The sequence below is a fragment of the Platichthys flesus genome, chromosome 16 (assembly GCF_949316205.1).
Source record: "Platichthys flesus chromosome 16, fPlaFle2.1, whole genome shotgun sequence".
NCBI classification, from domain to species: Eukaryota; Metazoa; Chordata; class Actinopteri; order Pleuronectiformes; family Pleuronectidae; genus Platichthys; species Platichthys flesus.
The window spans coordinates 17,960,110-17,987,220 of NC_084960.1; the positions used below are offsets into that span (position 1 = coordinate 17,960,110).

At 40.8% G+C, this 27,111-nt stretch overlaps 1 protein-coding gene across 1 annotated transcript in view; it reads left to right on the plus strand.

Moving 5' to 3' along the window:
• Positions 1-233: 233 nt before the first annotated feature.
• The window catches only part of grin2ca (glutamate receptor, ionotropic, N-methyl D-aspartate 2Ca), a 66,509-nt gene continuing 39,631 nt past the window's right edge, over positions 234-27,111 (plus strand). The window contains exons 1-2 of the mRNA XM_062407149.1: positions 234-1,396; positions 19,633-20,077. Of these exons, the coding sequence (XP_062263133.1) occupies positions 19,649-20,077 (429 nt within the window). The 5' untranslated portion in view covers positions 234-1,396; positions 19,633-19,648. The remainder of the gene's footprint in view (positions 1,397-19,632; positions 20,078-27,111) is intronic.

Below are 27,111 nucleotides of genomic sequence, written 5' to 3' on the forward strand. Positions count from 1 at the left end.
TACAAAAGAGGCTGTGTACGTTGAGAGTTGTAGGACGGCCGGCTCTCGAAACGGCGGAGGGAGGGAAATAAACTGGGAGGGGCGGAGGGAGGACGGCGGAGAGGAGGGGAGGGAGAATGAGAGAATAAATCCTTACTACATAATGATTAGAGCTCACAAGCCCTTCCTGTGACACAGAGTGTAGGAGTCAGGATTACAGCCGGCCAGCGGAGACAGAGTGAAAGCTCTGCTGATGAGGGATGGAGGGGCCCAGGTAGGAGAAGACAGAGAAAAGACAAATGGGACTAGAGCAGTTCACTAAAGACGGAAAGACAAGGTGTGTTTCCAGGGAGTGGGGAGGGGGCGGATCCCCTTTCTTTTAGGAAGGTATTTTCAAACTCCAGCGGCTGCCTCACATCTGTCCCCTCGCTCTGACCATCTGTCGCAGGCCCCTGAAAGCCCGGGCGTCTGGATCATTTCTTCCGGGTGTGAGTTTGATGGAGTAGCCGTGAGAGTGCTGCTCACACCAGAAGAGGAGCAAGAATGGAGGCTGGGAAATGAAGGCTTAAGGGTCACCCTGCAGGATCTGTGATAGATGGGGAGTCACAGTGTGGACAGGTGTCTCGGGGAAAAGATGGAGCACGTCTGCGTCTTCATGAACTGGGCAGTGAAAGGGGACAAGACTGAGGAGTTGGACGTTGAGGATTTGTTTTGTGCTGATATCTAGAGCGTGGTGTAAGTTTCTGGCGGCTTTTGGAGCTTTCCCGAAATCTAATTCTCCGGCCAAGACAGGAATTATAATTTTCCCCTGAGGTGGGCAGCTGCTGAAAATCCTTAAAAAGGCACTTGCTTTACAGACAAATATGCACGCTCACAGATTTCCACTCAAAGCATTCTGGGACATCTCACCTGAAAATCCTCTACTCAGGTAGATGTCTAAACTTTTAACTCTAACCTGGAACATTCAGCCAAGAGAACAAGAGGAACGATTTCTAATTTTGTTACCTTGCTCCTTTACCTAATTCTTCTCCTCCGGCACCTCGCTTCGATCCCCCTCCATCAGTCCGTCAACTCTCCTCCTCCTCCTCTCCCTGCTCCTCTTCTCCACCTCCCCCTCCTCAGCCTTTTTACCAGCGAGTGATAATGTGACCTTCTGCCAAAGTGCTGGAAAGCATGCCACCGTCGCAGCGGGCTCCTCTGTTGCTGCTACTGAAATAGACTCAAACAAGTGCGGGGAGAGGAAGAGGAAAGGAGGAGGGAGAGCACGGAGAAGGGAGAGGGAAGAGAAGAAGAGGGCCAAAGGGGAGAGAAAGGAAAGAAGGGGGGAGAAAAAAGAAAAAGAGGAACAGGACAGTTGAAGCTGTAGACACGGGATGAGTGGTGCTGAGCCCGGGCTGGATGTGGATTGCCATCACAGGTAACGAATCCCCCTCGTCTACCACTTAGTGCTGCACTTCCATGTGTCATCACCTCATTCATCACATCATTCACCTGTCGGCTCACAGCTCTGAAATGTTCTTTTTTTCACTTTGAGGGATGAGTGTGATCGAGGCTGAAATGTTTCTGCTTCTTTGGAGACTACTTGGTTTGGAGGTGTTATTGTATTTTTGAGTAGCATCCCCCCTTCGTCCTCCTCTTCCTCGTCCAGCCCTGACAGCAGAGGAATTATCAGAGCGCAGAGGATGGGATCAGAAGCAGGACTCGACAGGATGCTCGAGCAGCGGCAGCAGGCAGCACGCTGTGTTTGGCTTTTGTGGCTGTCGTAGGTGAGCGCGGTGTCTGTAACTGTTGCTTTAACTCGCCGAGCTTCCTCTAGGGTGGGGGTGTTAAGCTGAGCAGATCGATGCGACATTGTAAACAGTTAGAGAGGGGCTTTGATACCTGCTGCCCATCAGACCTGGGATGATCCTGCTGCTGCTGATGCTGCTTCTGCTGCTGTTGCGGCTGCTGCTGCTGTGGCTGCAGGGGGGAATTGAACTGCCACTGAAGAGTGACTTTTGAGGATGTGAGAGAATGAGAGTTTCCTGAGATTACTGAAGGATGCGTTCCAGCACTTTAGCGCAATGAATAGAGAAGAGGTTTTATGCTTTCTCTTTCGTTTTTTGAGGCATGATAATGAGACTTGAATTGATAAATTGGAAGCCAGATTCAATGTGAGACAATAAAGATGTTGTAAGTCAAAGAAAGTGCCATCATAAACTGCTCATATTAGTGGCTACCCAAATGATGTAGGACCTTAGGAATTAACCCTGGAAATCAATCATACACAGTGCACACAAAAAAAAAACAAGGGCAACGGGAAAAAATATGTGTTTGTACCAAGTGCCACACTATTATAATGAAAATCAGAAGCTACTAAAAGTAATAATGTGTATGGGCTGTTGCTTATCGAGTGTCGGAGTGTGGAAACTGCTTTAATAACAGAGAGGTCACACACCAGGGGAAGGGCTGTACGTTTGATTGGCTTGAAAGAGAAGCGACAATGATGCAGCGAGGAGAGGAATCCACCGGGATGTCCCAACATCCCTTTCCTACCTCGGTGGTCATTGTCCAATATTTGATTAATTCAAAGTGCCCTTGGGTCCCTTTAAAAGGTGCTATGAAAAAATAAATAATAATAATTATTTTTACTCTAATTATAGAAAACATTAATTGTAAATAAATAAGCAGAATGATCGATGGGGACCGATATCAATGAGGTCTGATTTGTTTTACAAATAAAACTCTTTAAAATGTCAGTCTACCCCTGATTCATATTAAAGAGTCAGTTCACCCAAATAAAAAGCAAAACAAACATAAATATTATCGGTTGTCTATACACCATTGAAGGGTCAGTGACCCATTCAATTTGACCCGGTTGTTCCCAACCTAGATGATAATTTACCCTGTGCATGAAAAGATGAATCTGAGCTGGGTAAAACATCTTTTCCCGATAATTAATACTTTGGTGAAATACTGGATTGTTTTACATCAACTTGCTCCTAGAATAAATGAGAATAAACAAATCTACGTACTGCCCCTTGTCAATTCACAATTGTTATTCAAAAGTTAAATACATAAAGGTAATCATATTGTAGAGGCTTCAGGCAAATCAGAAGAAAAATCTGGTTCAAAATCTATAAAAACAACATCAGTTTGTGTTTGTTGTCTTTTCCACTTCTGTCCCCCATCAATAATCTAAGGACCCTGGACAGTTTAGTCAGGACCCCTCCCCCATCCCTTTTTTAGGATTGTGATCTTCTTCCACCACAGGTAGAGGTTTAACCATATGCAGGTTAAACATGCCTTTCTTCCAGTGGCTTCACTGGGGAATGAATAGGAGCGCAGGATGAGACAGTGTGGTCCCAGTTAGGCAGGTGAAAAATGGCTCTTCATTATGTTATGTCAACCATATCCTAGTTTCAGTAATTGGATGTAGCAGAGTGGATGTGAACGCCTATAAGTGTGTGCACGTGCATGCATGTGACAAGGCAGCATGTGACCAGGAGAACTGATGCAATCTCTCTCTTTCTCTCACACACACACACACACACACACACACACACACACACACACACACACACACACACACACACACACATACACATACACACACACAAACCAATCGTCACTCCAACATGATGAAGGAATCTGTTACTCGGGGTGAGGGAGGAGCTTGATCAATAACACAGCTGATACATTCAGTGATTAAGCAGATTTGTTTTGTTTTAACCAGATGCTCAACTAATCCCATCCCCTCCCCACTGTCATCACACACACACACACACACAATCCTGTCTTTCCATAGTTCTGAGGTCCCTCCTTGATATAATGCATTCCCTAGCCCCCCACCTTAACGATACCCCTACCCTAATCCTAATCCTTATTCTAATCTAGAACTATTTCTAACAATTTCTTCTAACAGCCCTTTGAAGTTCTAAGGACTGACCAAAGTCTCCTAACAACTTCAGAACATCCTCACATTGCCAAAATATGCTCCTCACATCAAAATGTCCCCACAATGTCAGAATTTCTCCACAAAGTTCAAATGTTTTCTAAATGCACAAATAACTTTAGAATGTCCTCACCATATCAAATGTTCTTCACAATGTCACAATATTTTAACAATGTCAAATCATCCTCAAAGCTTCAAAATGTCCTCACAACCTCAAAATGTAAAGATGTCACAATGTCAAAGTCTCTTCTCAGCATAAAAATGTCTTCACATCTTCACAATTTACTTACAACATCAAAGAGTCCTAACAACAATAAAATGTCGTAGCACATTCAAAACCTTATAACATCACATTGCTTTCACAACATCAAAACATTCTAACAATGTCACATCTTTTCAATGTGAAAATGTCAAGAGGTTCAAAGGTCCTCAAAAGGATGGTTTTAAACTAACTTTAGAAGGAAAGGTACATACAGTATTGTAGGTTTATACATGTGAGGACCCACAACTGATATAATACACAGAAAAAAGGTGAGGACAGGACAAAATGTCCTCACGTTCAAAAGTGCTGTTACACTGAAACGCAAACTCTTAACTGCTCGTGCATCTTATTTAATATTTATTGAACTTTTACTCTGAGGTGGCTTCAAACCAATTTACACAGTTATAGACTAGTCTTCAGTATGGCTGCAAGTCAAATCAAGTGCGGACTTTGCAAACATATCCCAACTCAACAACCAAAACAGTGCAAAATGGAAATACTATCTTTTACTGTTTTCTTAGGCTAATAATGCTACTTGCTAAAAAGAAGTGGCATGTCATGTGATGATTTACTTTCAAATTTCATGTATTTTACGGTCACAAGGTTTTCCAAAGTCCAATCTTCACGACTAATCCATCGACAGTGTTAAGCTGCATTTCCATCTGACCTGTTTAATACGTGTATCAGTAACAGTTTATCTTATAGGATTACTAGTCTTCTTATTGGATACTTCCAAACCTTATAACAGGCACTGGACTGCTCCGATCAGCTCTGTCATCACATCCAGACATCAGGCTCATGCAGTGGGAGGCACCGCTCGTCTTCATCACTCCATCACTCCTGCCCTACTTACAACCACTTCTCGTTTTTTGCTCACAAGTCAAACCAAACAGTGAATCTACAGAATATTCAGAACCCGCTGATCTGTTGATCTTTAATCATGCTGTGTCAGACATTTGTTCAATCGACAAAATATTTAAATTACTCCTTAATAAGAAGTGCTGAAAAATGCATCTCATCTAATTTCAGGACAGAATTCAGAGTGACAAGTATGTGCTGCCAACCCTCATTAGGTTACTACTTCCTGTTGCTGTTTCACAAAAAAATAGGAAAAATTCAATAAGAAACTAAATCTATACAGACATTTGACAGACTAACAACTGTCAATCTGGTGAAGCTGAGGAAAATGTGATTATCAAGGCCTAGTCAACAACCACCCAGACACAGACACACAAACACACAAACTCCTGTGACGACTAAGAGAGTGCAAACACTGCATCAGTTTGTCATCATACCTGTGTATGATAACAAACTGATGCAGTGTTTGCACTCTCTTAGTCATGGTTTTAGTTCAGTGACTTAGTCAACACGTAACACAAACACAGTGACCTTCAATTTCCTTTTTCTGTTAAACAAACTGCATCAATCTGATGTATCCTTGTTGAGGGGTAAGATGCACTTAGGGTCGGTTAATTGCATCATACACTTAATTTTTCTTGATATTCCTTTACATAACTAGGCGTATGCTTTTATAAGTATATGTTATACTTTCATACTTTTATAACTATATTTGAACAATAACATGATTGTTACTGTTTGTTATGCTTCTTTTTGTCACAGGAAGTGATGTATTTTACTTTTATTAAACAATTTTATGGGTAAAATAGTTAGACTGTCTAAGGAAACATGCTCTGTAGTAGCATGTGAGTCTGCAGATGCCTAGCGTGTGTGTGTGTGTGTGTGTGTGTGTGTGTGTGTGTGTGTGTGTGTGTATGTGCGTTTGCAGCCTGCAGGCAAACTGAAACGACCTCTGGGTTTGTATCCCAGGGTTAGCGGCTGCTTTGTCAGCTGTCCAGCTCTTCCGCGAACACTTAGCGCCGATCTGCTTAATCAAATGTTAAAGACGTCAGACCTCACGCCATCTTCACCGTCTCCCGGAGGATGAGGCATGACATGACGCAGGACACACAGGTGGATGGAGATGGAGGGAAACAAGAAATGGGAGAACTGACCAAAACAATTAAAAAAAAACAGGGCAATGCATGTATTATAGACAACAATTTCAAATGTATTGTGTGATGACTGACAACCAGTGACAGGCATCCGAGGCAGTTAAACATTTACTGCAGGGGAGGGACGGAGGCTTCAAGATATCGGAGCAATCTATCCAAGGTCATGAGAGAGGAGGAGTAGTAAATTCCAATCTGAATCAGGCAATGCTGCATCTCCACATGATCCATTTCCCGCCAAATTTATAGAGACCTGTCAGACCACTTTTAAAGGGTCAAGCACGGATCCATGTTGGGATACAACAGGAGCAGAGGTCCCTGAGGGCTGCTCTCGTACTACGCAGGCTAACTGATGAGATCCTAAAGTCGGGGCAGAGGAAGTGTGGCGGCTGCGTTGCCTCTCTCTCCTGGAGTTTATGGCTGGGCTCACGGGCACAGCAGAGACTCCAGGGCCATTTATATTCATGGCGCAGCGCCGCTTGCGCCTCATCTAACGTCATGTCCCTGTTGAGAGGGAAAACAGACACACCGTAGGCTGGGGGGGAGGCATCTTCTCTCATTCCTTGTCATTCTTCTGCCTCTTGCGGATACAGATACCAACCTTATTGCTTGTGCATGTGTGGTGCCGGTGGGTTGCATATGCAATTCGTAATACAGGAAATTGATTAGTCTAATTGGGTTCTATTCACAGCCACATGTGTGACACTTAATCTCTCACAATTAGCCCTGAGCGGTGACACAGCGGGGAGCGATTCCATGAAGGATGATGACAATGATAACCTTAGAGCCGAAGCCTGCAACGTGGGAGGGGCGCCAAGACTCCTGTCAGCATCCTAACAGAAGGAGCAGTTCGACTTTGCGAGATGAATTCTAAGGAATCAGGCCGGATACTGTGCACTACAGTCTAACAGAAGGTGACACGCTGCGTCATGGTGGCTCTGGTGGCAGAGTGAGCCTGTGATCGTGACGTGGTTTTCTTCTGGTTCCGTCTCCTTGCTCCCTTATCCGTAGCTCTTGTTGCTCTGTTGTCACCAAACCAGCAAACCAAACTGCTCAACAGATCGAGGGAAACACTCACACTTTCAGCATCAGGTTCTTACAAGTTGCATAAACATACTTCTCAGAGGATGAAGAATCACTTTAATTTTGCTGGAGACAATTATTTATTACATAGAGAAAAAAATCAATCTGTCATCTGCAGAGCAAACTATAAAAGCCAGTTGTTTATGTCATGCTCTGATTGTTTCCTATTGAGCAGTTCTACATGTTGTAACTGCCATTAGACGAACTGGGCTGGCAAACCATGAGCCTTTGTTGGTCAACCAGCCAATCAAATCGGTTTTGTGTTTTACAAAACAAACCTCTCCTTCTCTTTCTTTGTGTGTCTTCTTTATATAAATGACCCTCATCCAGATACGTGTTCCTGCTCCAAGCTGAATCAATCAACACTCCTCAAGCAAATCATCAAACGAAATGACCCTGGGATGTGAAATGGGTCACTCACACAGAATTATTACCATAGCGGCTCTGCAGAGCATTTTGGCTGCAGCTCCCTTTATGTAGCAGAGAGCGGCCGACAGTTAGACACTGGCTGGTGAACGAAGCAGAGCATTTAGCAGCTAAAGAGCCTGATATTTCACTCATGAGCTCTCAGCCGGTGAACATGAATGGAACTCGAATTGGGTGATAATGTTTCTGAATGGGAAAGTCGGCAGCTGCCATATTAACCTTACACATTAGCGAGAAGTCAAAGTCATTTTATGTTTTTTTCTGCCCCCTTGTGGTCAGAAAATAGTGGATATCGCTTATGGTGCGGAGATTACTGAAAAGTTGATGCCGTCATAAACATAACAGCACACATTGTGGGATAGTACCCCTTTTTTTTCTGGGTTTGTTTATTTGTTTGTTTGTTTGTTTGTAAACAGGATAACCATGAAATTTAGTTTTTTTGTGCGGATCCAGGATTATTTTCCTTTATTTGGAATTGAAAGACAGGGCGTGTTATACATTGTTTGTGGATTCCTCAAATTAATTTAGGTGACTGATATCGTGCATAAATTAAATTTGGTGAACATCTAAATACAAACAGACACAGCGAATGTATATGTGGTTTCATAAGAAGAGTGTTGGGCCTTGGCAGAGCTATGTGTTAGCAGGATTTTGAAAAAACTAAATTTACATCAAAGATGGGGGAGGGATGGGGCCTGGAAAGAAACCAGTTTTAGTGCAAACGCGTATTAATGGAACAATCAAGGATATTTTTTTTAAAATTACAGCATTTTTATAGTGCAAACAAACAAATTTGACATATTTGTGGGCAGCAACACAAACTGTTGCCGGGTTCTTTGGATTATCTTGATCTGCAAGAAAGACACTGTTCCTGCGCCATTATGTTTTATAATGGAATCTGTTTCAAAGGTACCAGTACCGTTTACTGGTATTTGAAAACATCAGCACATATCTGCATCATGCAGACGCCACTGAGAACAGGAGAGAAAATTAGCTTTTATTGTGTATATGATTTGGGAGAACTGTCCCTTTAAACTTATTTTAGTTTTGTTTATTTTACACATCCCAGAGCGGAAATATCCTCAGTGCAGTTAAGAGCCACAAGACAGCAGAGATACGCACATAGATTAAAACCAAAGTGGTATACTCATATGTGGATTAGAGCATGTGTACATGTGTGTGTGTATGTCAGAGGTCAGCAGTATGTGTAGGCAGCCACCAAGTCAACTGTGAGAGCAGGCTGGTGACAGCTGGACCAGCGGCAGGGGTGGAGAAAGGGTGGGTGGGGGTCTGGTTCTGCACGGGAAAGCCACGGTTTCAGCTTAACCACGGTCTTACACTGATCCCTGCTCCAAATACAGACACACATGAGGCTGGACGCAGGGGCCGCCAAAGGCTGACGAAGGGCGATCCCACCACCCTCCGTGTAACCTGCCACACCCGATTTACAGGTCAGGCGTCAGGGTCGAAGTAGGAATATTAATATCAATGAACAGTGTCAAGGGCCCTAAGCCCCAGGTAAACATCCATCCATGTGTTACTGCAAAATGGATTACATTCACAGCAGCATTGTAATCTGCAGCCTCCAAAAGATTATTACCCTCCAAACACTTGCACATACAATCTGTTCAATCTCGCTGCATGGTGCGCAAACGGCGTCTGATTGAGTGTCACACTTGGAATTAATGTGATAAAGCAAAGAGGAGAGATGTATATCAAACTTCTGTGCCATGAACAGCCAGCACATGGTTCTGTGTCGTTGGAGAGAGAAGAAAATCAATTTTTTGGTATTTTGGAGTAAAGGATGATCTTGTTTGAACTGAATTGATCCATCCACTGCCTTTATCAAACTACCCACACTTCATCTCATGTTCTCATGTGGAGACTCAAACTGTGAGACGTGAGCAAGGTTAGACCATATCTGCTGGGGAGGGAGCTACAGCACTCTGTGAGAATTCAAAGACAGAACCGCAATAAAACACAACTACACAGCTTTCCATCTGCTGTGGCATTTAAAACTTGCTGATCGCGACCCATCTGATACTATAGAGTCAGAAAATCCAACTGCTCTGTTCAGCTCCACTTCCCTCCTGAATATTTAAATCATTTAATGGACGGCGACACAAGCCAGAGCCTCAACACTCCGCGATTGGTTCCTGCTTCATCTGAACATTTACAAGACATTTCAGGAGCCTCCGCTCTTAGTCACACACCACAGTAAAGATCCTGTCAGATTTATAGGGATTTCACTTGGACATTTGTTTATCCTGTGGCATATCGATCACTTGTCATGTCTAGTTAATATAGAAGCATACATGTCTTTAATATGTCTTGAGTGCCATTGGTAAGTGAATGCAAGGAGGCGTGTGACAGAAACTAATATCACTGAGTGAATAAGTTTGACGTGCCTCTGTCTCCAGGGGTCAGCAGCAGCAGATAAATCACAGGTGTTTGAACCCTGACACCTCCGATATGATTTCACTATGGGCTGGAAACAGCTGCAGGACACTGACTTGGTTTTATACTTTTTCATATGACAGCACGAGAGTGCCATTTATCACAAGGCCATGATGCAGAAAACGACATCATAAAGAATGGAGCAGTAAATCTGCAGACATGTTTAGAGGTGGGCAACGGGCCCACTCAGCCAAGCTGCTCACGGGTCAGTCACAGCAGGGGTTACAAGTCCTGAGATGTGACCTTCAGAGAAAACAGCAATGGAAGGAAAATTAAACGAATGTCTGACACACACTTTGTTTCCACTGAAAAATAAAAAACACAATTATATTCTGCTGTGAGATTTTGCAATAGAATTCAGCGTAAATGCCTTACTGTATTATAAATTACAGCACAATGGATTTATCAGGTGCATATTGGCATTCGCATTTATGTTGACCAAATGTGAATGGTTTTACTTTAAAGAACAACCCATAGAGATAATGTGTGCATTTATGTTTATATTAATTTAAATTGTTTATATTCCATCAAATTATACCAGTGAAATATTTTGTTATTGTTGTACCAGCAAATTACTGTTTATAAATATAGACGTCACATCTTCAAACCACAGGATGAAAACTAGAGTTATTTCTAGATCATGACCGGAATTAACACAAATTGTGAGATTGTGGGATTGTGAGCAAACACAGAGAGCATTAATGTTTGATTTGATATTTGCAAACTTAATGGCGTGACTGCGAGAGTTGTTTGTGCACTCTGCTGCTGTCCCTGCAGGGAGATTTGCTAAATTCAGCTTTGGACTCAGTGTCTAAATGTCTCAGTTGTTTAAAACAAGATGCCAACATGCAGCTGAATGTGACTGCTATTTACAGATAAAGGTTTAAGACACGTTTTTCTGACGGTCACTTGTAGAGGTATTAAAATCATAAAGCCTGTAGCTGTTTAATGGACTGAGGAGACAGATTGTGATCATACATTAAATATAGTGATGTCCCCCTGTCAGATTTTTCTCCAGTATTTCCTTAATCACTGGGTTTTGTCCAGGTTGTAACTAGCAGGACACTTCAGATCTGATACATAAACAATCGTCACAGAAATGTAAACTCTTTGAATTGCACTCCAAATTATCCGTTATTATGATGTAGTTGAAAGACATTTGTTTTTCCCAAGCCGCATCAAATTTTGCCTCTCCGTAAAGGGCAGCAAACACAAAGCATGCCCGACTTTTTTCATCTCTGCTTTAAATTTTGAGAACCTCACAATGGAAAAGAGAACGAAATCCGCCCCTCTTGATCTGCACAAAAAATTAATATCATTCCTCATCCTTCATGGTAAGTTTCATGGTAATCCATCCAGTAGTTTTTGTGTAATCCTGCTAAAGGTCAAACAAACAAATAACTAGAATGTCACTCGGCAGAGCATATAACTCTGCCAAAGCTCAGCAGTCCCCAGATTTTTATTTGGATCTGCACCAAATTGCACACAATCATAAATATTAGTCCAATAAAGATTTTTTTTTTATCAAGTCTCTGAAATTTCAAGGCATTTCTTGAAAAACTTCCTATTTACCAATGTTAAAGAAAGTGTAAAAAATAATAGATCTGCCCCCTGATCTGGATCAGCTCCAACATTTAATGAGATCTTCCTTGACTCATGCCCTGCTGTAATGACATGTAATGAAAATCAGTTTTGTGTAATCCTGTTCACTAACAAACACACGTGAAACCATAACCTCCTTTGCAGCAGGTGCCAAGTTGTACCTTGAGGTGAATGTTTAGAAGCTTCACTTAGTAGTAGCATTACAAATGGACTCCATCAATGGATCCCAAAACACTCACTTTGATTTCTACCAAAGCCAAGGAGAATATGTTTTACCCATGTCAATTTGTTTGTTTCTTATATATTTTTTTATCTTTTATGTAAATATGATTGCACAAAAACAACTGAAAGGATTTCAACAAAACTTGGTAGAAAGATTAGACATGGGCCAAGAGAGAACTCATTCAATTTTGACATGGATTCTGACAAAGGGTCGGATCCAGGAATAATTGTATCACTTTCTTTAACAATGTAAGACAATGTGTTTTTTCTTTTTTTTTTCTACAATACCACTGATTTCACCAAGGATATTTCATGAATTTTGATGAAACAAATCAGGTATGTTTAGGGGACTCATATCTATCAGTATGTGCAATAAGGTGACTGGATTGGATACTTAGGGTCTTGATGAAGGTATGTGCTCTTCTGAGTTCCATTCAGGTTTTTTTCTGATGTCAATGCTGAATTGAGAGAAATTATTTTGACACGACCAATTAACGCTGCCAAACCTACCGTCACAAATGTGCCAAAAATATCTTAAAACCCATAGTATTGGTTTGGATATTGATAATTGGTATTGGTAAGACCAAGCCTGTTTTGGCCCTTTTCTCCTCTGGGCCTCATCCAATAATAATACAGTCTAATGTTCGTTGAACTATCGTGATTAAGAAGTCTTCTAGCCCTGTTTATTAGCTCCATATCCATCACTCAGAGCCAGCCCGTATGGAGCTGTGCCAGATGCTGCATCATGAATATAAAGTTATTTTCTTGATGTGTTTGTCACAGAGCTAACAGGATGTTTGTTGCTTTATTCAGGCTCTGTAGTGGCCTATAAGAAATGTGACACACTTTTTACAGAGGTATAGATTTGGCGTACAGTAACAGAAGATGGAGGCCTGATTTATGTATCACAAGGAAGAGCCTGAAGAAACAGAGTTCATCTGCAAAACATGCAGCAAATACTTTCGTGAAAAGAGAAGGGCCACAAATGAATGAGACTTTTTCCGAAGCAGAGACACTGGTGATGATGATGAGCAATGGAGGACAAATTGGGACGTCTCCTGAAGGCTTCAGATTGGACAGTTGAAGGGAGATGGCCCTGTGTCCAGGGTGGAGGTCACTCGTTTTTCTTATACTGAACCAACATTGAAAACAGTGACAGCTTACAGGTGATTGGCTAAGAAGTGTGATGGATGAAAATAAAGAATGGGTGGAGCCTATAGATAGTTAATGCCATTCACCCGTTCACACATTCATACAGTGCAACTCTTGCCCAAGGGCACTAAGGCAAGCAAGTGGTGGAAGACATTTATATTCGTACAAATGCAGTGTATTTTTTATTTTAACACAGCATCTGCAGTAAGATTACGTCACGCAGCTGCTAAAAAGCTTTTGTGCGATTGTCTGCTTTGAATAAACACTGTTAGGTGAATGTAACTCACCATCTAAATGCTCCTATTTCAAACCTTTGATAAGCAGGCATTCATTGTGTTGCAGAAACATCAATTATTAAACATTGAGATACTTATATTTAGTCTCAATGTGAACTAAATGTGAACTAAAACTCGCAGGGAAACCACAAAATACTTTAAATACGACACTGAACCTATAACCACCCTGCACATGCCAACTATGTCAAGCTGTCGGTATGTGTAGACACACATTTGTTTTTTTTTAGCTTGTCACATCTTTTTGCTCTCACCGTACTCATGACTCTGATTAATCTACAGATTAGTTTAATGGCTGTGGATTTAAAGAGATCAGCTTGGCTGTGTTTTTTTAATCAGAGCTTAGTTAATCATATTCATACAGGTGGAAGCACCGCTGGACGTGACAGTTGTGTTTATGCGGTGGTAAAAGAACCTTGACTCTTGTAAAGAGGTCAAAGAGCTGGTTGTGCTTCCAAAGTCTAGTTATTCAGTAGATATTTCAGGAATTTGTTTGTGTTGTGTTGTGTTTATGCTGCTTTAGCATAAATGTTTTTGGTACCGTTTAGCACCATTATCAGAAAATTTAAAAAATATGATACAGAGTGATATCCTCAGTGGAGTTTTCTCTCAATTAGCTGCTTCATTCATTTATGTAGTTGAATATGATCTCATTTTTTTTTTGTAATAACAGAGCATTGCGGGTGGGGAAAAGCGCATCGGGATGAGAGGAAGTCATATCAGTAAATTCCTGCACTGTAGAGGTCAATAAAGGTCATAGATCCATAAACGGCTGATTGGGTGTTCTGAGGCTGGGACATCGGAAACTGAGATGCCGTGGAGCGTTTGATTGGTCAGAAGGTTTACTGATAATGACACAGAAGAGGATGAGTTTATCAGCATGTGAGCCACAGATGCAGCTGGCTGCAGCTCCGTGGCTGTGCGTATTGATCATTGAGCAGAGGACGGGACAGGTGCACGTTGTTAAACAGCTGCAGCAGAGGCGTCGTGTCCGGAATATAAAGGCCGTCATTAAACACAGCGCCGATGAGACCTAACTTCTCAGCCAGATGTATTTATCGCTGCGGCCTCACATTAATAAGCCAGATCAGAAATCAGTTACAGAAGCTGACACCTCAGCTTCAACTCATCCATAGATGACTTTTTTTATTTTTATGTGGCTTCATAACTCATACAGTCACTATCAGAAAAAGAAGAGCTGGAGACCTTGAGTTTACAGGAGGCAATGAGATGAGACCTGAATATACATTATGTTGAAAATTGGACTGTTGTAAATGCAATTGTTATCAGGACACAGCAGGAGAAAGGGATTGAATAAGAAATATGGAAAAAGGTTGTATAAATACAAAGAAGGTGTGAGGTTAGAATGTGTTTGGAGAGGTGCAAACATGCAAACATGCAGAATGAAACAAAAATGAATTGAAATAAAAAACAATGCATGAGATTACAATGCATATATATGATCTGTGCCAAGTGTGTAGTAAAATGTGTTCATATTCTCATCACTGATTCTGCAAAGGCCATACATACTGAGCAGGAAGGGAAATTCTATTCACCTTATCGACAGTTTTCAATTTGGAGCTGGAACCATACGTACAGGCTGAACATGCAGATGTGGATATTTGCATTATTACCTGTTCGGTTTACCAAACTGTCCAGATGTCAGCGGCAGGGAGCTTCCACGGAATAAACCACCAGAAAAATAAATAATGTGATACTGTGATAATAAAAAAAAAACAACACAGCAGTGATGTTGAATGCTGCACACTGCTTATTCTGTAAAGAAACTGCTTCCACCGTGTGTCACCCACTAGAGGGGGATAAGCACATCTTAAATGTTAGTCAAACAACACTTAGTATAAAGGAATATAAACACTTTCATTGCTGCTGCTCTGGTAATGGAAGTAATACAAACTCTAATCTCTCATTCGATTAATTTCACTTTAACACAACAATTAATAGGAAAGTGTTTGGTCTGATGTAATTTGAAGCAATTTCTCCAATCACATCACTTTCCTGTGTTCTCTTTTAATAACAAAAATAAATAGACATATGGAGATAGGACTGTTCACTATCTGTGTATTTATTATTATAACAATTATTGAATAATCTTCTTATCATTTTCTTCATTAACTGTTTAGCACATTAAATGTCAAGAAGTGGTATCAAAAATACACATCACAGTCCATAGTGTTTTTCTAAAAAATCTCAGCTCATAAGATTTAATGCATCATGACAGAAAACAAGTTTCTGTTTGTTTGAAAAATGACTGAAACTATTAATCGACATGTAAAGTAGATGCACGATTATTTTTTTGTCCATCAGCTAATAAAATAATTAACTGCTTCTGCTCTACTTCAGACAGTCACAATACAATGACTGATCTCCCACACGTTGTAGACTTCCTGCCATCTACACACCATCTTTTGTGGCTGAGGGGTAGAGTGGTCGTCCTCAAACCTGAAGGTCGGCGGTTCAATCCCCAGTCTGAACAATCTGCATGCCGAAGTGTCCTTGGGCAAGATGCTGAACCCTGAATGGCCCCCATAGAATAACAAAGTGCTTGGATAGATGCACTGTGTGAATGTGTGTGTGATTGGGTGAATGTGAAACTGTAGTGTAAAGCACTTTGAGTGGTCATCAAGACTAGAAAAGCGCTAAATAAATACAAAACCATCCATTTACCATTTATCTTTTAGTTGTACTTTATTCAAAATTTAGAGCCAAACAAAATGTTGCATATCACAAACAAAGGTGCAATATAGCTGCAAATTAACTTGCAAGACTAAATACTTGTGATTTACATTAGGGAACAAAAAGCTGGTTCTCACAAAAGTATAAAATGTTTTGAAGTTCTGCCAAGTAAAAGGCCCAAAGTCAGTAGGTGCGTTTGTTTTGGACTTGGTCTGACTGCATGTAACTGACTTGATCCGCCGACTTGATGTGCTGACAGCTGAAGTGGTCGATTGAAAAAGACACAGACGTCATAACTTCTTTTTAGCTGAAATTAAAACTGTACTGTAAAGTAACCAAGTCAGAAGGAGATGGAAAATTCATCATATTGTAATTGGAGATAAATAGTGAGGAGTCTTTTCTTTTTTATAACCTCATAAGCAACACAAAGGCAAACATGAAATACCATAACAGAGACAAAGAGAAACCAACACATCTACATAGCCAGTAGTTATATATGAAGTGATTATTAAATCTACACACAATCATATATGTATACATAACAACCTTTAGGCTAATATATAAATAGTTTTCATTCCGAGGGAACAGGTTGATATTGTTTTCTGTTTTGGACATTTTTCAGGTACAAAACTAGGTTTTGGTTTTTAACTTCTTACATGTATGGATTCACTGAGCAGAAAACACATCTGAATTCAACTGAACTTTAAATAAAACATAAGACAGGCCATATGTGTAACTCAGGCCTTCGGCCAATCAAAGCAGAGAAATTATATCACGGAGGTGACCCCAAGAAGAAGTAGCTAAAGGAGAACAACTGCTTGGTCTGACTGCAGCCGGCTCACTCCTGCAATGTGAAAAGGTCACATGACCTGTTGATGTTTTGCAGCGTTGGATGAAGTCGAAAAAATATTCTAACCAGCATGCATTGTGTTAAGACCAGCATGGGTCACGTTAGGTCAGCACTGCACAGTGCCCCATCAAGTTAAACATGCCTGCAAAGGGAGCACTTAATCAGGACGTGCTACAGATTTTCTTTAGTTTTATGTTAAGATACGTCATTGAATACAATGAGGGCAATTGGAAGAGAGTCAGCTTTTTTTTTACCAATGTTTACAAACCAGTATATTATTGGAATAAAAAAGGTATTTAGCAACATAACCAAATAAAGGGTTAGGGGTAAGAGCGATATAACTATATATATTATCATACCGCACTGTCCCTCTTACGTACAAAATGCAACGAAAAGGCAGAAGACAAAGTTCAGAGTGACTTTATCTTTGTTGCAGATAACCAAATTATTAATATTTCTGAAAAGCTTTAATCTGTAATGAACAAAGAACTGAATCAACAGTATGTACAGAATATGCAGGTTACTTAAATGTTATGACATAGAAATGGAGATTTGTAAGGATTTCATGGTAAATGAGTTGTACCAGCAGGTTTACTGTACATATCATTTGTGAGTATTGATTCCATTCACTGGGCCGCAAGGTTCGATATGACTCATGCTGAAGCATCATGACACAAACAGAAACCTGTCTCTTAATCAGGGCTCAGCATGCTGCACATACCTGCTACAACCAGGTTTCAGAGACAAATATACTGTGTTATGATCATTCTTTACCTAATAATAGGGTCCCTTTTCCAAAATCTAAAAAAGATCCCTAAAATCAAACTGACCCCACTAGCTCTTGTAGACACAGGAATGTTTTTGGAGGATGAAAAGTTTCTGTCTTTTGTGAACCAGTGTAGTTTACAGACACAGAGGTTTTTCTTTTTCCAGAATCTAAAGTTCAAACTAAAAGCTACTTTTAGCAAAAGTAGGTCTCTGTTGTGTTCCTGCCTTAATTTATTAGGAGGCATGCTGACGATGCAAAGCCTTGTCACAAAGTTATTGATGACTCATTCCCTGTTTGGTTTAATTCAATATCCACCACCCTCTGATTCGTCCTCCATGTATCTTCCTCACTGGATTCCCCGCCTTTATTTAACACATAACACAAGGTCAGAGCTTTTAAGCATTTTGACCACGTACACTACTCCCTGTGAAAGATATTAACCCTAAACCATTCCACTGCTGTCGCAGCTGAAACATGGCTAATGTCATTGAAGAGAACGTAGCACATTCCCTCTCACGGTGGTGAGCAATCAACTTATAAAATGATTTATGAGGCAGCACCTACCTGGAGAATCACATGTAGGACATAGCGTGCACAGCTTTCGATGAATGCCTGATGTCTTTTATTTGTATTTCAGTGTGTGACATGGAAAACAATTAAATGATAAATATTCTAGGGATGTATTCTGAGTGTTTCTGCTCCTCTACAGCCTGTTGTCTCTCTGCCAGCCTGTTCTGCTTATGTTTTCTAAGCGGTGGAGCGCGAGCTCAGTCCAACACAGGAAATAAAATAGAGAGAGTCCTGCGCCGTCACACAGTAACGACAAACCTTGTACAGGCAAATCTCTTGATAAGTTTATACACTACAATAAAGCCGTAGGCCATGACGCCATGCAGGGATTACTAAGGGATTACAATATATTCACCCCACTGGGATTCCATCACATGGTGGATCAGATCTCTGTGACAGGGGACCAGTGTGCAGCACTCCCTAAGGGGCACAAAACACGACTGTGACAGATTTGACAAAGAGCCTAAGTCTGTCTGACAGCACAACATAAACCACTGTCTAGCTACCATGTAAATATTAAATGCTACAGGGTTGGACATCGCAAAGCTCTGCCATGCTATTTCTCCTCCATTAACTTCAGGAATGAAGCAAAGCAATCAGCTTCTTTGGAGAACTTAAAATAGTTTGAGAGTTAGCGGTTGCAATCCGGTGAAAGAGTGATGCAATGTTGCACAAAAAGCTCGGATTCGTTCAAAGGCCAACATGGAGATTTCTATTCCTTTGCAAATATAGACATTTTCTGTCAGAATAATTAAACTGTCAGTTTCAAAACGAGAATAGATACAAACCAAAATAATCAGACAATGGATGGGAATTAATCAGCGCAGACGAAACCATGCATGCAGATTAAGTTTGAATGGTTGCACTGCTGAAAAATTAAGCAACAGCTTCAGAAGTAATGTCACGAGAGAATAATTATTAATCCTCTTCTTCTCCATTTGTTGCATTAAACACTGGACACCATCTGTTGGATTGGACCACAGAATACCACAGCAGCATGGTGGCAGCTGCCATCCTAAGACGCAACAGCCTGGCCATAGCCTCATGCTGCACGCTGACACACTCTAAAAATACTTCTCTGGGACCCGTTAATGGGCTCTTACACTGTCTTAGTTATGGCAGGCATACCAGCACACTGAGATGAAGCTAAAAGGTCATTAATCAAAATAAGCCAGCTCTAAACAAAAGGCACTTTGTTGGCTGGCCAGCTGGGATTACTGAGTATTATCACAACATATCTGAAAAAGACAATGATTTGTCCTGTGTATGTAACATGTCAATCCCTTCACCCTTCTCCCGACCCCGCCCTCCACTCTGACCCCTCTTCCAGGCAGTAGGTGACTGAGATGGGCTTTCGTCTAGGCTGTTTGAGCGACTCCCCGTGGTGGCCACCACCGCTGCTGCTGTTGCTGTTCTGCACTATCCCCTGCTGTTCAGGCCGGCCGTTTGGGATTCCAACGCCCTCCGTGAACGTGGCGGTGGTGTTCAGCGGCTCGGCCTACCAGTCAGAGATTAAGGGGCGGCTAAGCCGGGAAAATTTCATGGACCTGCCTCTGGAGGTGAACCCCATCACTGTGCTGGTCAATAACACCAACCCTCGGGCGCTGCTCACCCGCATCTGTGACACCCTCTCCACCAACCGTGTGCATGGCGTGGTGTTTGAAGACAATGTGGGCTCTGAGGCTGTGGCACAGATCTTGGACTTCATCTCCACTCAGACAGCTGTGCCTATTGTGGGCATTAGCGGAGGCTCTGCTGTCGTCCTGCCATACAAGGTCAGTGTCGGCCCGGGGTCAGTGATTGGGAGTGGGCATTAAACAGGTTAAGGCTTTAGCCCCACCCATAAATTGTGGGAGCCTCACTGTTCATAGTAATTGGAAACTGCCAAGCAACCCAAGCATATGGTTTCACAGTTAAACTCCTTGCATGGAATATTCCAAGAAAGTAGATCAAACATTCAAGCATCACAGACCAATTGAAAACGCGTTTCCAAGAAATGCACTATAGGAAGTCACTTGAACCGTTGTAACTCTCTTATTCACTGCAGCAAAACCGAAAGCCGTATAAAGTCATGGATATAAGAAATCAGAGGATGCTAATAGACATAAAGATTTGGATGAACCATGCCCCACAATTTATCTGAAGGGTCATGTATACAATATCCATTGCTACTAAAGCTCAAACTAGTGTAAAGCTGTATAAAGCCCAGTGACAATGGCACCAAACCACAGAAGCACAACTGACTAAAATTACAGTGAAATTATTTCTCTCAACAAGTCATGATTGGCTCATTTCAAATTTGTATCTTCTTTCCTGTAATGCGTAATTTTGTAAAGACAAGCTGGCTTTCTATGCGAACATACAACTAACTGCTAAAGCTAACATAATGTACTCTGTTTACAGGAAATCCAACCAAAACAACCCAATCCAGTTAGCTTTTGTGCTGACTAATCTGTAGCATTTTAGCAATGTTTTTTTGTTCCTCTTAGTTACTAAGCCTCTGTGTGAGCTGCTTCTGTTGGCAAATGTTATGTCATGAGGTGCTGTGTAAAATATGGTTTAAACTATTGTCAAATGTATTCAACCCTGAAAGTTTATCTTATTCAGACTGTATTTAATAACATTGTGCAAAACAATTATGGTCCACCAACTGACCCCTGATTAAGGCCACAAGTAACTCCACACCACATAATATTTATAGTTACAAAATTTCTCCTATTTGTAATTTAATTAAAAAGTAATTTGACTGTCTCTCCATTAGAGCTAATATAAGATAAATGAAGACATTAGATCTAGTTTAGAAACTAGGCCTCAAGCATTCAGCTATGATATCTCATCCATTATAGAACAGCCATTAGAGAATTCAAAGAGGACTATTTTTGCATACATGGGAGACCTGCATGGTATAAGTAATTAGTAAAAAGTAAGAAAATATCAACTTCAGCATGACCTGTTGCTCCTTTTTTTTAAGCTATAGAATAAACATCTCTTCTCTGAGAGGTTCATGGGAACAATAAAACCTGTTTGAAATCATCTGACATTTATATAATCTTCAAGCTTTGGATCTGATTTAGAGAATTCTATTTAATTCTCATTTTGAGCTTTGATGCATTCTATATATTTTTTAGGAAATAGTGACGACTAGTAAGACTCACGAAATGTCCTTAATCCGTTTGGGTTTGTAGTCAGCTCCCCTGCCAGAAGTGTCCATTCCAGTAAACAGGTTGGATAATCTTGCAATCAGCCTTCTCAATTTATATAAAAGAAATGTCAACCAGCACCCTGCTCAGTTACACTCAAACTATATAACTTGATGACAATAACAGCAACTCAGTCATAATAAATCAAAGAATAAACATATATGATTGGAAATAAGCGCAATGACAAAAGCTGACAGCTGGTGATTTGAATGACTTTCAGCAGCAATTAGCCAGTGAAAGAAGTTGAGAGCAATTATGTATACCATTTATTGAATACATTTAAAGTGACTTACAGTTCATGAATTATTCATGTGGACTGTCCCAGAGTCCAACTGTAATTATTTGTTACCCACTAGAGAGATACAACACTATAAACATTTCATATCACGATTATACTGACCAGTGTAAAAATGTGAGATTGAGGACTTTACTGGACCCAGAATGCAGACATTAGACACGACTAGACTTATAGTCATTGTGTCAAAGCATGAAGAGACACCTGCCCACCATGTAGATGGAAGACAACCACTATAACTCCTCAGCCACCACTGCCCCAACATTTATATTCATATATAACATCAGTGCATTCAAGTTATTTACCACAGGCACAGAGATGATTTTAGTCCAAGCCTCTTTGGGTCTTCTTCCTCTTCTTCAAAATAATCAACCCCCTCAATTGATTCATGGGACGCTGTCAAAGATAGTCGACAAGGCGCCGGTGCGCATTCATTTTTTCATATGTATCTCTGAAAACCGAGAGTTTGATCTTTCTGAAAGTGACACGACAAAATTTGGTGATAAACTGCTTCTTTTCCTCAGGACATTTCTGCTTGTTGATTGACAACATCAGCACACACGTACCATCATTTTTTCTTTCTCTATCCAAACAAGAAATAAGGGAAACAATGGTAAAACATTCAGAAAAAGAAGGAAAAAATGTTAAAATGAAGAATGGACATTTTTTTTTGTTCATCCCACTAAAATTGCTGCTTATTTATGCAGCCATGTCATCTTCAGATCGACACCCAGATCAATCACTTCCTGCAGGCCTGCAAGTGTGCAACCAGGGAATAGATCAATAGCAGTGTCAGAAACTGGCCAAAAAAAATATTTAAACCTCACATTAAAGGTTTAAATATGACTGCATTTAGTTTCATGTTTTCTGATCCGTCACCTCTATCATCTAGGTGTAGAAATCCAATATGTCTGATTGGAATAGTTCAAGTTTTTGGGCTTGTGGTATCGCTGCCTGCAGCTTCCTAAAGAAGAATTCGGCAAGTCAGTGTTTGCCTGTTTGTTCAAAGTTTATTGATATAGAAGGTATTCTGTCACAAAACTCAATGCTGCATTTCCTTGGGCTCTTAACAATACACATCCCGAGTGTGAAGCTGATAAGATATGCAAGCCGCACACATACAGACAGACAGACTGGAATTATTAGATACCCTTCATGTTGCAGCTTTTGACAGTGATCGTACAGTTGGAAAAAGCTGAAATGAATCTCTGAATAAACAACACCCAGTGAATTCCTTCGAAAGTAATAACATACTCAAGGGGGTGTGTTAGTAAAATAATTCCTGGAAGATGTAGAATGAATTCTAATTTTGCTCTTGTGCATTTAGCTCAATTTCCCGACCTAAAATTCCCAGCATCCTTTGAAGCCAGTGCCCCCTTACAGAAACTCCACGCCACCGTGCTGCAGGTGAATAAAAGTCAGATCCAAGCAAAACCTGATTGTCTTTTCAGGAGCATGAGCCCAAGGGTTTTCTCAAAAGTAGAGCATTTCATTTTTTTCCCCCCTCTGCCTGTCTCCGCCTGTCTCCGCCTGTCTTCACAATGTCCTGAACTCACTTGTCTCTGCCTCCTCCGCCGGGTGCTTCTTAAAACCGCTGGCACAGGTAGAGTGTGACCTGTCTAGACCCGAGGTAGTGAGGTCCCCTGTGTGGTCTGGTTTGCACAAAAAAATGAGTTTAGGGTGAAATTAGGAAAATATAAATTTAATCCAATGTCAACACAGAGAACCCAACAAATCACTGCAGTCGTTTTTCTAAATTATATCAAAAGCCTTATCCCTTTCTTTATATCTAAACCTAACTGTAAAAAATTTGTTCTTTCTTTTAGTGTGAACATGACATGAAAATATCTCATGTTAATTGCCGGATATGTGTCAATATATAATATCATAGAATTTTTACATCTAAAGGTATGTCGTTTCTCTTTCTGTAATTATAATGCTTAATGCTGATCATGCAGAAAGAACATAGATATTGCATATTGGTTGAATCTTCATCTTTGTGGTTTACACAGTGTCGTAGCCTGGGTTTTGTCCAGCTTAGAGAGAAATGGCAGATGACCAGGGAGTTGTGTGTCTGTTCCTGGTCACCGTGCAGGATCTACGTGACGTCAGCAGGACAGGCGGGCAGTGCCGGGGCACTTCCTGCTGTGTGGCGGAGGAAGACATATGTTGCAGCAAAGAGCAGTGGCCAGGAGTCACTCTTCATGAAGAGACAGAAAAAAAGGAGGGTGGTGGTGAATGTAGTTCAGTCATGTGAGCAAAGGAAACATAGACCTCTTTCTGTTCCTACGATGCATTGTTTCATTGTGGCCTTCTGTTCTTTTGAGCCAGCTGACTTTAATCCCTTGTTTCCGTTACATTTTCAGACACAGTCCAAGTCTATAAACGGATATCACCAACCTGAGTTATTTATATAACCTTAAGCCATCAAATGACTGTTGTACAGCAAGTTAAAGGAGACATATTCTGTTCTTACCCAGGTTCAGAATTATCTCACCCAAAGACGTGTTTTCAGCCCTGTCCGTATGTTTTAAGTGTAATCTTTCTTAAAGCAATCTTGTAATCTTGCTTAAAGCAAGATTACACTTAAACAACAGAATAAATTTCCAATTTTTTTTTTAAAATGCTGGTGCTCATCCGGATCAGGGGGCGCTTTCTGGTATTTCGTTCAACAAAATAATTAATTTACCTAGAGGAAAAAGATCAAGCCCATTTGATGGAATCTAAGGGGATTGTTGGGCATTTGTATGTGCGATACTTGGTGCCATTCCAGTTTTAATTTTGGTTGCGAATAGAAAAGGGTTACATGCTCTAATGTTCAGAAAACATGTACTTTCGTCATAGTGTCCATTGTTGCAGCTCCTCTTTTCAGCCCCTGTCTGAAACACTTGGCTTTGGCTCCTGCTTCTTTAATGCCCCCTCCTGATAAAGCCGAGTCTGCTCTGATTGGCCAGCTGGCCTGAGCTGAGTGTGCAGGAAATGTCAGCCTCTGCTATCACTTTACCGAGTTTTGTTGGGGGGGGGGGGGGGGGGGGGGGCTTGCCAGACTAGCTACTAGGTGTTCATTATAGACATTTTTATTTGTTAATTTGATTTTACTTGACATTGCCATGTATGCGGAAGTACAGATGGTCTAGTATCAAGGTGTTTCAGGAGCTTCGTTGTCCACAGACTTTGGACCTTCTCACTTTGCAGAAGTTTTACATTTCCATAAAGCCTATGAAACGCACTAGAGGAAAAAAACACAAAAAAAAACATATCATTTCTCCTTTAAGTTTCTTGCTTTTGTATCAGTCCTTAAATAAAAAAAACAAAAAAAAAACAGTTGGTTTTCAGTGACAAACACAGCTCTCATAGAAACAGCTGTGGTTTAGAGATAATCGCCGCTTTGTAGGCGCCTCTAACTCAAACTGAGACCAGTTTCACTGATTCTCACAGCTAATCTCAAGTCATTCACACAACCAAACCTCTACAGATATAAAAACCAGACATTTGCCGAAATGTTAAAGGGTTAAAAAGTGAAAGTTGAATGGGAAGACCAATGGAGCATTGCTGCATCTGTATTTGTAAACAGATATGAGTTCTTCTGCATATTTGACCCTTGTGAATCTAATCTCAGCCTTGAGAAGCTAAGCTTTCTGCTCAATGGCTCTAATCTTCTTTGCTACTGTGGACTATTACTGTGAGCTTCTGTCAACAACACTGTGGAAATGCAGCTTACTGGGAGCAAGTTGTGGTTGACACCCACACAATGTTTACAATCTCAGAAATTATCCATAGCATTGAGCAGTATGATCATATGTACTGTGAGATTACAGGAAATTCATTCTACTTTGTCTTTAATATCTGTGGTCCTACTGGGTCATTGACGCCACTCTGTGAATCATGAGATTTGGGATTTTAGGTATTACTGCATTTTTATTTTGACATACAATCAATTTTCTAAATGAAAACAATACTTTGTTAATTTATTATATTATATATTATGGTTTTCTGTCATCTTAAAGATATTACATGTATTGTCTTCATTAAAGGGTCTAAAATGATTAGACATATGTTATATATTTCGTTTACTTCTGTACTTAAATTACCCAATTGTTTCCAACAATGATTAAACCCAAAGAAATCCCGAATGAGTCGTGTCAGGTAGACATAAAGCTTTCTGGAATATTTTTGACTTTAACTATAAATTGTGCCAGTTAGCCTGGTGCATTATCCTATTCAATGGTTAAAACCACATGCAAAGGTGGTGGCGAGAAGTCCTCAAAGACAAAGAGCAGGCTGACCTCCGCTTAACAGTCGGTGGTGTTAAATCACATCACACACATTTAATCGTTCAAACCAAGGATGTGTCTTTCGGAATAGAGCAAGATGATGAAACTACAACTTCACTCTGTAGAGCTCATTTATACACCAAAGACCAACAGTCCCCTTGAAATCAATTGAGCTGCATCAAATTACTCACACTGATTGATATCAGCCCTCTGATAGTCCACAAAGCATTCTTTGGGAAATCAATAAATAAATTAGATTATTTGATCCAAACCAACATTTAATGAATTATCTCTTGTTTTGTGTCCCATCCCTATACAAGTTTAATTGAAAATTACCTTAGAACATTTTGCCTGATGTTAAACAGACGGTGCTGAAAACATAGAACTTCATAGCGGAGGCAACTTCAGCAAATGTAAATAGCTTTGGCTTTGGATTTATATATCGATTTTCTAGTCTTGATGACCACTCAAAGCACATTACAGTACAGTTCTACATTCACCCATTCGCACAGTGCATCGATTATCAGCACTTTGTTGTTCTATGAGGGCCAAATCAGGGTTAAGCATCTTGTCCAAGGACACTTCAGCATGCAGATGGAAAAGACTGGGGTTCGACTACCGACCTTCGGGTTGGAGGACGACCGCTCTACCCCTCAGCCACAGCCGCCCCTATGTAGTTAGGGGCGGCTGTGTCTGAGGGGTAGAGCGGTCGACAATAGCCAATATTTTTGGATAGACCAGGGAAGAAGTGGGATGCCGGCAAGATAAGACCACAACGTTTTGTGGAGGTGTAAACACTTCTATCTGCATCTGCCAAATGAAAATGTGATCATTACAGGGGGCGAAGACATGTTTCCTTCTGCAAAAACCGACCACTCTTATTCATTTCCCTACACCCCTTGCTCACTTCTGTGCACACGGTCAGGGCAGTCTTGACTTTGGGCTTTGAGCTGCTTCTGAGCCTGTGGTAATGCCCCAGGATCATTTGGACTTCGCTATCAGTCTGCTCTCTGCTAATTGAGCTTTTGAGTTTGTAGTGA